The sequence below is a fragment of the Chelmon rostratus genome, chromosome 7, assembly GCF_017976325.1.
Source record: "Chelmon rostratus isolate fCheRos1 chromosome 7, fCheRos1.pri, whole genome shotgun sequence".
Taxonomy (NCBI): domain Eukaryota; kingdom Metazoa; phylum Chordata; class Actinopteri; order Chaetodontiformes; family Chaetodontidae; genus Chelmon; species Chelmon rostratus.
This window is the reverse complement of record NC_055664.1, coordinates 6,436,093-6,450,813: the sequence shown is the minus strand read 5'-3', so window position 1 is coordinate 6,450,813 and position 14,721 is coordinate 6,436,093. Positions and strand designations below refer to the sequence as shown.

At 44.7% G+C, this 14,721-nt stretch overlaps 1 protein-coding gene across 1 annotated transcript; it reads right to left on the bottom strand.

The window, feature by feature from the left end:
- Positions 1-821: 821 nt before the first annotated feature.
- On the bottom strand, positions 822-9,488 carry meis3 (myeloid ecotropic viral integration site 3). The gene is made up of 12 exons (XM_041940732.1): positions 9,477-9,488; positions 5,674-5,813; positions 5,169-5,343; positions 5,038-5,088; positions 4,894-4,944; positions 4,058-4,207; positions 3,756-3,864; positions 3,141-3,286; positions 2,385-2,461; positions 1,405-1,463; positions 1,218-1,304; positions 822-1,021 (listed from the first exon to the last, which is right to left on the bottom strand). The coding sequence occupies exons 1-12, from the start codon at positions 9,486-9,488 to the stop codon at positions 822-824; spliced, it is 1,257 nt and encodes a 418-aa protein (XP_041796666.1).
- Between the last annotated feature and the right edge of the window lie 5,233 nt (positions 9,489-14,721).

Sequence of the window (14,721 nt, the reverse complement as noted above, 5' to 3'; positions counted from 1 at the left end):
AGGAAACGGACACCTGTTGGCATCTTAAGGAGGTCAGTGGTACGAGAGCGAGGCAGACTGGAAATCATTCATAGTGTTTAGCTTCATGCTGAGGAAGAGCACTAATATTTTAACAAGCTGGCGTGAAGCTGCATCCGCCTGGAGTGGCACACATAAATATAAAAATAGAATAAGAAAAAACGTAAATCAGCTTTAAATAAAGTGTATGTGAAGGTGTGTGTGTATCTTTGACAGTCAACATGTGAAGGAAGACAGGGACTAGTGAAGAAGGCGTGTTCACAGGATCAACTCCCATCCAGTAACCGTCCCCGTGCCGTTGCAAAGTCTGGGATAAATATTCATCTGTCCCTCCGATCTGATCAACCGTCCTTCCGTGATTCAGGCATGATGGGAAGTGTAGTTTAAAGCATGTGTCTCACCCACAGGACACAGTTGAGACATTTGGAGAGGAGGAAGCACTTCTACTCTGAAAGAGGTATGGCTTAAACCTGTGGGTCCAGACTGTGTATGTGTGTAAGTGTCATGTTTATGTCTACTTGTGTATGTATCTGTGTGTGTCTGTGTGTGTGTGTGTGTGTGTGTGTTAGCGAGTGGAACAGCTACATTGAGGTCAGTGTCTTTCAGTGGGGAATGTAAACTTCGGAGCAATGTGTCTCTTTTCTTTAAATAGTGTTCTGTATGCGTCATTACACATACACAGCAGTACACACACACACACACACACACACACACAGACACGCACACACATCTCACTGCAGACACTCACATTCACACATTCATACAGTACTTTGCCTTCACACACACCCCAACCCCCCCCACAACTAGTGTGCATGTATGTCCAGTCCCTGTGCGAGGAGCGGCTCTGCCGGGTGTGCGTGTGGCGGTGGGTGGAGCAGCATGGCGGGGTGGGGGTGCGGGCCCGGGTAGGGGTGGAGGGAGGATCCCGGGTGGGGAGGGTAGCCCGGTTGGGACAGTAGAGCGCCAGGGTAGTCACCCTGCAGAGAAGACATGCCCTGGAGACCTGGAGGGGAAACGTGTGGGATATTTTTTAGGCTTTGGCTCCACTGAAATGGAGAAATACTGAGCAGACACAATGTACAGAACCGGAAATAATCCACCTTTCAGTGCAGCAAAGTGTCCTCGTTCACTGTATCTAACAATACAATAAGTAACAAGCCTTTTCTTTCTTGTGTGTGTTTCTCTACAGGCGACTGTACCTGCTGTTCGAAGCCCGAGGTGGGCCTGTCCATCAAGACCGTAGCCCCCAAGAGCTGCTCCCTCTGGGCTGTAGGGACCACCCTGACCTGTGAGACGACACACACCTTCAGACACAAACACACACACACTCGTATACACGCAGAGTTGTTTTCCCAGTGACCGACCAGCTGACTTATAAACACCAACCTGAGCGATTTGACTGGTCAATCATCGGCTGAACTATTCTCCTCCTGGCGTTGATGAACCTGCGCAGGGAGAGAGACATAAAGAAAGAGTGTGTTGAGACAGAGAGAGAGAGAGATGGGGAGACCACCCGTTAATGGAGAAAACGGCTGACCAGGAGACTATTAACCTTTTTCATTTTACAACCACTTAACCCTTTCAGAGGGCAGAGTAAATCAACGTTAGGGCAGGGCAGGTATTGATCGGCCTGTGATAATTGATTGATCTGCATTGATCGGGACACTCTGTGTGTGCGCCGCTGCACGGGATACAAATATAAACATGCAGGTTATCAGCTTACAAAATCTATTAACATGTAACACACACTTCATATTTTGGTTTTGTATGTGTTTCTATATCAACATCTGAGATGCAGAAATTTACCATTGTGAAAGAACTAATTGATCAGCAACATATAATATAATATGTGTGTATATGTGTGTGTGTATGTGTGTTTTCCCTGTGCAGACGCATGTGTGCCTGTAGAGTGAATGGGGAATTTGGTGCAGTAAACCATCTGATTATTGGATATTGATTTGCTATTCTGTCTTATGAACATAGGGCAAATAGATTTTTACTGCGCTGCAGCTTCAGGAAAAAATGCTTAGCAGGACATTTCTTCCTCTGTTACAAGCTTCTCTCTAATAAACTAGATTATGGTCTACTCTAAAAGTCTTGTAAATGTGCTACCTTTAATTTAACTGACATTTATTTGCACAAAGTGTGCACAATAAAGAGATACTGAACAAAACGTGACTTAAGTGAGTTGTAAAAAACAGATGTTGTTCATTTCTACAGGAAACCATCGTGCCAATACGTCATTGACGTGGCAACAGCCTTGCTGTTACTTGAAAGTTGACGCTCTGCATTTAAACATGACAGTTTAACTGATTATTGATAAGCCACAGGGCTAGAATTAGTGTATTGATTGAGAGTGCACTGACCAGTTGTTGACCTGTAAGATGGTCAATCCTGTGTCCTGTGACAGTTGCTTCTTCTGCTCCTCAGACGGGTAAGGGTGCTGGAAGAGGACATATAGAGCCAGGGTTAAAGAAATCAAAGTACGCCAGGCTTTGGTGCTTTTTTTTTTTGTGTGCAAACGTGAGTAAATGCTTGAGGGTCAACAAGGGAATAACCTCGAACTACAGTCATAGTAATGATGAAATAATGTACAGTATGCGAGAGAAATCACAGTGTGAATACTGATCGCCTTCCATCTGTATTCACATCTGTACTCACATTTTCAACCTCAGAAAGCCCTCAGTCTCTGTATTTCACACACCCATACACACACACACACGCACACACATACAAACTGCAATAATTGGAGTGAAGCAACATTTGACCTGCCTCATTTAGTCGCTAATTACCTCACCAACAATTACTCACTCCATTTCTATCTCTTCCACAGTTATTGAATAGCGAGCATATTCACATAATCACTTAATCCCCTGATTTTTCATTTAATTTAATTGACCTCTATTATACACTCAGTTCCCCTCTCTGTCTGTTCTTGTCAGTGACGTTTTGCCTCACACTAAATCCTCCCTGTCAGTAATTACTCTCTCGTGCAGCTATACACAAGCTGTCTTTGTCTTGTTACAGCTCTGCAGGATGGTTTTAATTCCTGCCCAAAGTCAATATTTTCATGTGTAATAATCTAACTTTGATGATATAAGGACGTAAAGAAGCTTTCTCACCGACAGGTGCTGGAAGAGCCACGCTCTCATGATGTTTGTTGCCACTTTGGGGAAGATCCCTCTCTTCTTGTTGTTCCTCCTGTCTCTGTCGGACTCGTCCTCCTCACCTGTGCTGGGGGAGGCCATTCCTCCGTCCAGACCATCGCCTGCAAGGATGCACGTATTATATCTCAGGGACTGTGTGAGTGTCTATTAAGGTGCAACTGATACAAGCTGAAAATGATGTCTTTGCAGGTAAGTTGTATTACTGTAACACTTTAGCAATTATATTTGGCCAAAAAAGTAGAAACACTTCCCCGGTGTTTCTTGTAAAATTTGATTGTCATATAATTTACACCTGCAAGCAGAATAGTAATAATTATTAATGCATTATCTAATATGTATTAATTAATGCATAACTAACAATGATAAATTCTGCTGCAAATAAGTCAACAACCAAACTGTATCATATCCACAGCATCCAATATTAACAATAATAATGATATTGTTTGCTGCAGATGTGGCTATTGCACACATGCACACCTCTACACCTTTGTTTCCCTGCATGCATTTTTGCTGTGCAGAGCAGTGTTTCGTCACACATGCAGTATTTTCACTGTGCGTGTGTGTGTGTACCTGTGTCACTGCAGTTGTCAGCTGTGCTGAGTGAAGGCAGGCCACAGGTGCCTGGTGTTCCCAGAGGAGTAGTGGCACATTCATCTGGCTCCCGTAACCACGATGCATTCTGCAGGGACAGAGAGACAGAGAGAAGGTTGGAGGATGGGAAGAGTGAAATTCCCATCAGGGGAGAGAACAAGGAGTCATGAAACACATGGTCATTATTCAGACATCCAGAGTATGCAGCTGGACAGGTGGATGCTGGAGCCTCTCCTGCGGCTTTACTGTTTGCCATTCAGTGCTTTGGCAGCTCATCTCACCTGCTCTGACAGACTGGAGCAGGATCCAGTGAAGTCCTCCATGTCAGACTTGGAGCCGCCCTCCCGTTCATCCAGGATGAGGTCTGTGGGCATTTTGCCCTTCAGACAGGTGATGTAGCGATGGCAGAAGTTATCGCACAGGTCATGCACCTTCGGAAAAAGATTCACATTCATGAGTGCACACTGTTAACACCACTTCCTGATCTGTTCCCAAAAACGTCACAGTAGCGCTACAAACATTAAAGGTATTTATGTAAGAATGAGCCATTTGTCGAAGGTTTCGCCAGAGTAATCACTAACTGCTGCTCATTATATTCTTTGCTGTAGTGACTAGCTGTCATTAGCTAGTTAGCTCAGTTAGCCGTGCAGCCCAGGAGACTGTTGGAAGTGTTCACTGGGAGGCTCAGCAGCCTCCCAGTGAACACTGCCAGACTGGGACTGCAGCCTCAGAGACCAGCAGAAGCCAGTCTGACAGCAGGGAATACAGTGCTGAGGTGATTTAAGGCAGCCCCCACCAGGGCTCTGTCTCCGGGAGACAGGAGAGCCATGAACCAGCAAAGGGGGAGGGACTTCTGTTTTGTTTTTCAATTCATTTTTGAACATTTCAGACCACAGTTCTAGCCTTATCTTACAACACTGCGACTTTCATTTCCATGAATTCAAATTAAAATGCAAAGATTCCCTGAAACCTTCTCAACATAACTGGTCTGGAAACTCTTAAACAATTGTATAGTTATAACTCATATTTGCTTAAAATAACTTATGACAAAGGGCATATAATAGTGCTTAGCAATTGACTAAAAAGTGTTCAAATGAAGACATCAACCTTCACCAACCTTCTCTAACTCCAGCAGATGAAAGCGCAGAACCTGTATGGCCTGGATCATCTGTGGAAGAGAGAATGTGTATGAACACATATCCCACAATGCATAGTGAAAAAGTGTGTTCATATTTTAGTGTGATTTCAGTGCACTTTGTACCAAGTTGTCCAGCTCGGGATTGGAAGAAAATATGGGCTTCTCCGAACGGATCTGTGAGACAAAACAAACAAATGAATACAAATCTTTCCTTGACGTCTGCTCCGTGATTGGCTCGCACGGCTGTGGCTCACCTGCTTAGCAAACGCGGCGATGTCGTCGTTGAAGGACTCGGAGGAGCAGACGTCGCTGTGATTGGTCATGCCAGGGAGGTGGGAGGTGGCCGAGAGGGAGGCAGAGTCTCGAGGAGAGCAGGTGGCGAGCTCGCACTTTTCAAACACTAAGGCCAGCAGTGGGAACAGTGGGTGACTGCACGCACACGCGCACACACAAACACACACACACATAAACGTAGTTAACATACTATACGTAAACACAGTAACAGTTGACATAGCGTACACATGATACATTCACAGACGGTGTCACGAGAAACTTTATAGCACAGTATTTGTGAGACAGACAGCTGTAAATACTTCACATGTATTTTCATATTCAGTGTACAAACATAAACTGTATGTTAATCCGCTAAAAGTGCTCATGCAATTTTAATTAATTTCTAACTACTAACGGGCTGCATAAATCATTGTTTTCAACACATCCAAGGTTTCAAACACACACACACACATCATACATGCTTACCCATAGATCTGGTCTTTGTGGTGTTTGAGGGAGTCTGGGATGGTGGGTCCATACTGTGGGGGAGGAAATGGCCTGACATCGTCCCCGTACCCCCCCACCGACATGCCCTCCGACCCTGAGTAGTGCACCAGCTCTTCATACTGAAACACAATTAGATGGAAAGACAGAAAACATGAGACACATTCGACATCTGTGCCCGTCTGACATCAAATCATATTGTGATTTTATTACGTGGCTGAGCTGTCAGGGGGCTTCAGTGGCACAGCTTACTGGACTCTCTGTTAGGAGACCTGCTGCTGTGGCTTTCTGTCTGCCCAACTGCCGAGCAGATTTTGTGCTGTGTTTAACATTAGAATTTAAGGTTGTGTGTTTTATTTTCATAACCGATCAATCTGAACATTACTTTCTTGATTATTTGTTTGGTGTAAAATGTCAGAAGAGTAGTAAAATTAGTACATGCTGCTGAAAATTCTACCACTCTCAGGATCATGACACCCATTCAGATGCACTTGGATAACCTCAAAAACAGAGAGAGATCCTTGGAGAAAGACAGTGAGCCTGTAGCTGCTAATATCATCTCCTCCCTCCTAAACTCAGACTAGACAGGAGCCGTGCTGAGACGTCTCTCACAACCCGCTGTGACAGCCTCGCCGGGGCCCGCTCACACACACACACTAACATAGAGAATCAGACACACATATGGCACGCTCACACACACACACATGCACAGACAGAGAGAAGTTGCACACATAGCATCATGAATATACATGTCTGACTCCCTTGTTCGCCCCTCTTCTTCTCTGTGTTATGGAGCTAATTTGTGCTCCACTGCAGCTTGTCTCTGAGGCGACGCTGCTCAGGTCAGCAGATCTGCTTCTGTTTCTCTTTCTACTGGATTAAAGGGACTCCCGGCGCAGTCCCACAGGGCCACTGGGATCATAGACAGACGGCACCTGCTAGGTGGCCTGGCCCGGACACCTTTCACTTCTGTGTTATTTTAACCAAGCCATAAAAGTTATGATCTGCTTAGCCTAGTTTTTCTGGAGTCTATTCCCCATGCTACAAGAGGCTATGATTTACTACAGAAGTGTGTGGCTGGAGGTAACTGATTTAACAGATTCGCAGTAATTAAAACTATATCTATTTATTTATAACACTTTATTACTCTCAGACCTCCAAATAACACACAGACAACAAATTTTGTGTCAAAATGAGCCTAATTTGAGCTGATTTTGTTATTTGTGGAGTGCATAAATATCTAAATTGTAAGTGGTGTGTCAGCAATGGGGTTTCACTGTTGATAACACACCCAACATAAAAGCAATTATTCTTACAAATTATCTCATTTCAACCTTTGGGAATCAAATAAAAGAGAAATTGAATTTTCTCTCTTCGTGCGCATGGACTTCCCTCCTGCAAACCCCTCTGCAGGACCCCTGGAGGTCTCTGAACCCCACTTTGGGAACCACTGTCCTAAATGGCTTATCAAATTGTTGTATTTCAGAGTCCCATATGGCCACCGGGATCACAGAAAGCACCTGCTCTGAGGCCCTGGCCCGGGACACCTTCTAGTTTTTATGGAGGCTGGCTATTAACACAATCACCGCTATCGGATTGCGCGTCTCTCTTTACGCACGGCGCCTATCGGGTTTCTGTGCGTAAAGCGGATCAAAGCGCACGAGTCGAGATGACAAATTCCACGAATTTTCCCTTTTTTAAAAGTCACGGAGCTGGTAAACAGGCTTCGGATGGCAGGACAACATTTTCATGAGAAGTTTTAATTGTTTTATTTCAACGGATGCAGGAAAATTATAGCAGGCCGAACAGGCGTGTTTAGGCTGCTTCAGCTGGGATAATATCATGACATGCAGGAATAACATCATTTCGCTTTAAAGAACTGGATAAATGTAGGAGTGCGGCATAAAACTGTGTAAAATAAAAAGCAAAAATAGAGGAGGAAATTGGGCGCACAGCTCCGTCTCATGTTTCAGCTCTTAAAAGTATGACTGTATTAATAAACCTCTTCCGCTATTAAGGAACGGCGAGTCCATTTAACTTTGCAAACATCTACACTTTAGTTTAATATAAAAGCAATGCACATTTTCTACTCTGCCAGAACAGCAGAAAACAAGCAAATTCATTCGAACTCATCATTTTCTCCGTGCGTCGATTTAGAAAATGAAAGTGAGTGAGTTAGTTTTACCTCAAGAAATGATTTCACTATCCAGCAAAAACCTCAGTTAATTTAATTTGAGTTTTGTAGTTTTTTCGGCACTTAAATAAACAAGATTGAGGGAAACAACAAGTTGGAACAAACTTTAACAAAACGAGCGAAAGCTGATACAAATATAAAGTATTTTTAAAAAGTTGCCTAAAGTTTAAATTATGATTATGGCTGCAGGTCGATGTCCCTGCATTTACAGCAGATAAAACCAAACAAATCAAACTGGACCTGTTACAGATTTAAGATCAAGTCCGGCCACAAAACAACTAAAACTTTTTTTTTTTTTTAAACTCTTAAAGGGTCCCGACCTGCATCAGACCACCAATCTCCATTTGATTTTTTTTAACATTTTGAAACTGGCAGACTTTCAATCAACATACAGCGTTATTCCTGCAGGATAGAACAATATAAAGCTGAATGATCCAGTGAAATATAACATGCTTGCTTCACCTTTGAACAGCAGTTTACTTAACCTGTGACTGTACAAATGACCAGTAAATCAGTGTATACCCAGAAAATACATCTATATTATCTTATTATCTAACAAACAGCAGAAAGCCTTTTGATTGTGCATATCCTTATTTAAATTTTGATTTTAAGCTGTTGGCACAGTTGGTTTTGTGTGTGTGTGTGTGTGTGTGTGTGTGTGTGTGTGTGTGTGTGTGTGTGTGTGTGTGTGTGTGTGTGTGTGTGTGGACCTCTGCTCTGCTCCTCAGTCCTCTCTTCCCTGCTGTTTCCATACAGCAGTGATTTTCTGCCTACCCACTGTACATCTCTAATTGCTCTCTTGCACTCAGAGGTCTCAGTCCGCCTGCTGCCCGTCAGCCACTGCCTGTTTCTCCTCCACCACCACCGTGCCTCTGAATCACTGTAGCAAAAAAACTGACCTACTTACTGAGTTGAAGCGCTGCCTCTCCTCTCCTCTGCCTCTTAATGACCTACACTCTAACACTTCTGTGCCTTTCTAACGTCTGGCCGGCATTACACAACAACAAATCCATATTATTCTAAGGAGAGGATTAAATATTGCATCCAAATCAACAGCTCCCCATGAGGACTGCTGACATCTACACTGCAAGTTACCCATAACCTCCACTGAACTGCATTTCACCTTATGAATTATGACTGTTTAAGGTGGCCGTTTCAAAAGTTGTTTCTTTGCACCAACATTTTTGTGCTTCCACACTAACATTTGAAGGCATGGGAGGAACATTTCTAAACAGTTTTTTGCAGGTCAAATGGGGGATTTCACGGTGGCTGTGATGCTTCTGCTGGCACGTTTTCTCTGTTGTTTTTTCCTCCACACTGAGCCCATGCCGGCACAGCCCACTAGTCTGTTTCCAGTGGGCCTTGTGTTTTGTATGGCTGCTAAATTCGACTTGAGACCCAGCAGTACAAAGAGGATTCCCACCCATATGCTCCCATATTGATGTCTAATTACCTCTTTCCCTCGGTGATATTAAATCTGTTATCCCACCAGGCTCTGGTCTTCTGGTCTAAAACTGTTCTCATTAACAACAACAACAACAACAGCAACAACAATAATCATAACAATAATAATAAAACTCATCAGACATACCCTCTTCTCCATGCGACTCGACAGCCAGACCTGCACCGGAGACGATGATGCGCTGCTCGGCTAGTCCGGCGAGCTACTCTCCCTTCCTCTGTCTCTGGGCTCCTGGAAATAAAAGTAATTTTTTTTTGTTCATGTTTGTATATGCATTAGCACTGAGGTTACAAACACGATTTACACCATGCAAAAAAACAGCCTGTAGGATTCAACAAAAACACAAGGCTGTGGGTAGAAAGCAGCCAGGACCTGCTCCCCCCGTGTCTGTTTACTAAGAGCCCATCGCGTCTACTATTAGCCTGTAACATTATGATGGGACTGGACATTTTATGGACGGTGATATCCTTCTATGCGCTGCTGCCGATGTGATCTTAATGGTTTATAATACACTTAGCGGTAATAAAGCTCGCAGCCTATTAAATGCTATTAGCTGGAGATGTTGAGTTATAGCTGCGCAAGGCTCCAGTAAATGGTGTAAAATGTCCCACCGAGACGTAAATATTCGCCGTTTCCAGTCCTGTTCGGGCCGTGTCCGGTGTAGTCCAGAAACCCGGTGAGAGGGAGCAGCGGCTCACTGCAGCGCCTCGCCTCCGCCTGGTGCGCCTCTCGCTCCGGCTCGCAGCCGTCGGGATGCTCGGTGCTGTGGGGAGACGGAGAGAAAGCGTCCCCTTCCTTTTTGGCTCCTTGTGCTCGCTGTCCGCGCAGCATACGGCGACAGGCTGGAAAATGTCACGGCTGGGAATGAGCGATGGTGTTTTCAGGCTCAGGAGGAGCGAAGAAGAAGGAGGAGGAGGAGGAGGAAAGGAGGAGGAGTGGTGATGGTGGCGGTGCGCGGTGTGCTGGGAGGTTTCGGAGGGTCAAAACGCGACGGGGTCTCTCGGCCCCCCTCCTTCCTCCCCCTCCTTTACTCCTCCTCCTCCTTATCACACACACAAAACGCCAGAGAAGAAGAAGAAGAAGACCCCCTCGATCGTTTATCAAGGCTCTCCTCCGAGCTGATATCGCCCCTCCATCATCCCTCCATCCTCCCCGCCTTTCTCCCTATCCGGGCTGCAGCTGCGCTATAATCGTCTCGGGACAACTCGGGAGAAGAATCGTGATAACTGTCCCACTCTGCGAGCGATGGCGCACGTTTAACAGAGCCCATAACTCGGAACAATCAATTAAGATGATAAGAATGAGAGTATTAAACCACATGACGGCGCATGTTTCTGCAAACACCTGGCCTGGCCAAAAGTGTGATAACAAAAGCAACGCATTGGAAACATGCTGCCAGTGTGAGATGCAAACAAAAGAAGGGAAACTGCTGTTTTGCACGCATAAGGGTTCGTTTAAGGATACTTGCAGCAAAACTGCAGCGTTTTTATGAAGCTGCTCCTCAAACCGGGTCATAAATAAGTTTGAAGCGTGCTGTATGACAAGAAAGTTACTGGCTGATAATAGCTTTCAGAGTGTTTTATTGTTTCTGTCGGCGTCCATTGTTGGCCTTTTGACACTGGCCAAATGTCCCCCCTTTGGTCCTCTTTTTGTGGATTGAGAGAAGTGAGAAAACAAAACCATTATTGTGAGAAAGTTTCATCAGATCCTTTCACGTGTTGGTAGAATATCTAAACCCCCCCGGTCTTGTGTTGTAAATGACACCAAAGTAACATCATGATTATTCAAAACGCTCCTCTTCCCCCGGTCCCGCTGTGAGGGGCCAACGGGCGGCTGCACTTCAATCAGCAGCGGCTTGGCGGGGCACAGCGGGCCGGGGCAGGAGTCTCCGTGGGCGGCATGGAGCTTGACCGTTGGGCGGCCTGTGAGGGCCCCGCACAGGCCGTCCAGTCTGGGGTCTTTTAACTCTGCAGGGCGCTGGTTTCCTACAGGGGTGATCACAGCGCTCAACCCCCTCCTACACTGAGCCGGTAATACAGCCGCGGAGCGGTGTCAATGGGCTGGAAAAGAGGATCCAAGGCTTGTTTTCACTTTGTTAACAGGTTGAATGAAAAGGATTAACACTGCAGTGTGCATCATCTGAAGATCGTATGTCCGCAGACTCACGGAGCTCCTCATTCTCGGCGGGGAACATTTAAAATCACAAATTATGCTCAAGTGTTTGGTGCGGCTTCTTGAGCTGATTTCAGTGTTTTCCTTCAACTTGGACCATAAATCTTAAATCTCTGTAACATTTATCTAACAGGCCATTATCTAAACATGCAGATTACCCTCATTTACATCACAAACACTGGAGGATATGTCATCACATCTCCTTGCAGGTCTGTGGGACAACACCCAGCCTTCTTTTCTACACTGCATGTGTCAATGACAACACATTTTAACACAACATATGTTGTTAAACCTGTGCTGAAAGGTAACAAAACTGCAGCATGTTTTCCTAAGGAAGACATGCACAGATGCTGCATAATGACACACAGGATTTGATAAAGATACTGCCATCACACACAGGGAGGCTGTATAAAAGCAAGGTGGAACTAAACAAAAGCCAAGGTGAGAGAAGATAAAGAGTAAAAGAATTAAAGAACCTCACTGTGTGTCATCCTTTAGGAGCTGCAATCTGTGAAATACACTGCAACAGCATCCCAAAACAAACGTTTGTGTCTGTGTTGTTTTTGCTTTGTTTTATTTAAACCTCAATGTTCTGTTTGCAGTCCTGGACACCCTGGACCCTCTTTAACAGCTCAAAAACCCACGCAGCATTATTTAATCAGTCTGAAATTTCAGGTTTTTTCTTTTCAGAGTTGTTTATAACCCATGGCTAAACATTCTGAACAACAGAAAATGATGAATTGCTTCTGCTTGGGGCCTCAGAGACCTCAGCTGTAAAACCTGGTTAACCAAAATGGATTTTCATTAGCGCTATATCTGTGATTGATGCTGACAGTACTTTTTACACCAGGATGGGGAACGTCCGGCCTCCGGGCCACATGAGGCCCACGACAGTGTTTGATCTGGTCCGTGAGAAAATTCAGAAATACAAGAAAAGCATCTCAGAAATGCAAAAACGAATTCTTTAGAGAGGATTTATTTGTGATAAAAGAAAATAAGATGCAATAGTGATTAACATGTCAATTTTGGGTGAAAAGAAAAAAGACAAGCAGAGGTGAAATGTTGTGTTTTCCAAGACAAATGGACAAAGAATTGTTTTTGAAGTGAAAGACAAGCCAGTGTGCCTAGTCTGCGGGGACGCCCCCGCAGTGGAGATCTTTACAGCCTGAACCCTAGGACCCGGGAACCAACCCAGGACTTGTCTGGATCCTGGAGTACACATCCGGGTCTTCTCAAGTGTGTGATTAACCTTCATGGTGGAAATTACCAAGAACCTCTCAGAGCTGAACCTCGAGCCCCAGCAGCTTCTCAGCTCTCTGCTCTCAAATGTGAAATCAAAATGCCACGTCACAAGTTATAGTGTTATCAAGGACCCAAGTGCTGATTCTATATTGAATGTATTGTTAAGTGTCTGCTTATTCACTGCTGGTAACTCTAACCCATGTGCTGGTGGTATATCATGTATATACCTGAAAGCCACAACGCGACATAAATGCCCAGCTGTCAATACATGACAACTGGGATACCTGTGCAGTATACATGTTACTGCAAAGGGAAAAGTAAACAGCATCTCAGCTATCTATGAGCTCTTTATTTCTCACACTCTGGAGGATTTGGCCTTGTGGTGATGGTGGTGTTCTGCCAACACACTGGGTGAACCTAGTGACCAGACTGAGCATATTCCTATCAGGTCCACTACAAAATCACTTTAATCAAAATTAAAGCTGAGGTAAGTGCACCTGGAAAGAGGAAACACTCTGCATTGTCCTACTGATAGTTTAGTTTGACCCTCGAAGGAAGTTATAAAAACTGAAATATCCCTTGATAGAAAAAAGGTTTCCCACTCCTGTTTTACACAGTAAAATTCTCCCAAGACCCAAATAAGTCTGTTTTGATGACTGTTGCCAGAGTTTTATACCAATTTGTTCAGATAAGGCCAGAAAGAGTAAAGTCTCTATGTAGGAAAACACCCTATACATGTCTTTGTGTGCAAAATGACCTTTTGCACAAAGAGTATATATTTGTTTATGCATTGCTCATATAACAAAACATGAAATATATTTCTTTATTTAAGAATATGCTCATTTCCATTTTTCACAATTCACAAATGTAAAAGTCGTTTATATCAAAAGCAGTGGTCATCACTTCAATACTTCTCTATAAACTGAGTTTTTTGAGATTTCCCTCTGATGCCTTTAAATTTTCTTACTGTCTTCCTAACGTGGCGTGTGCATGAGTGAAATTTGGCTTTCATTTAATGGTTTCATGGCTGATTAAATAAAAAAGACGTGACTTCTCGTGTGAGGGCTTGCTTCCAGGATAATTCAGGTTTATGTGATTTCCTCCTGTTGTGGAGCTCTTCTCTAAGAGACGAGCTCTTTTCCTGCAGCACGCAGGTGAATATCAGTCAGTCAGGCACGTTCACGGCGGGACCATTCTGCATGTCAAGGCTGCTGCAGTTATTTGTCACTCCCTGTCAAGGCTGAAGTGCTCGCTCCTCTGCACCCACCAAGGCCTGCTGAGCGTGTGCGCCTGGACTCTGGCACGTAAGCTGGAATGCATGTGTTTGTGCGTGGGCATCCATGACTTTGCGTGCGCGCTTACTCGTTCGCTTGCGTGCTGGAGGGTCAGTGTCAAGGTGCTCCTCTTCTGACTCGGGCGTCACTGCAGGCGATGCCCAGGGCTAGAAAGCAGGTAGTCAACCAGAGCAGGAAACTGTGTTTATGAGAGTGTGTGTGTATCTGTGGATGTTTACTTGCCAGATTGCATGTGTCTCCCTGTATGAAATAAGTAGAGGTGGCTGTGTAATCTCTTAAAGTTCTGACTAGATTGCAAACAACGACAGCAGACTTTAGTCTTTTACAAACTGCTCTTGTCCTCTGTAGTGTTTGCACAGCATGATGCTGTTGTTGCAAACAGAAATATGACATTGCCAGCCGCTGAAAGCGTTCAGATGGTAATGCATCATCTGCAAGGTGAAAAACAACAACCTCTACAAACTGCTGCTGCCCTCCCCTTGGCACAAAGTCTCGTTCACTTGTCTCTACGAGCGAGAGAGGTGGAGGGAGGCAGAAGGCCACCCAGCCTTGTTGACTTCAGTGACTCCGCCATTAAGAAAATATGGCTGCCATGACCTCTGGCAAACCACACACAACCACCCAAAACATCAGAGGGCTGTGATCCTCCACGCCTCCATGAGAGC

Bases quoted from the DNA above. Each gene is read 5' to 3' on its own strand.
- meis3 (XM_041940732.1), bottom strand. The intron at 3,287-3,755 runs GTACACACACAC...GCATCCTTGCAG, and splicing joins TGACAACTGCAGTGACACAG to GCGATGGTCTGGACGGAGGA. The intron at 1,464-2,384 runs GTCAGTGCACTC...CTCCCTGCGCAG, and splicing joins ATCTTACAGGTCAACAACTG to GTTCATCAACGCCAGGAGGA.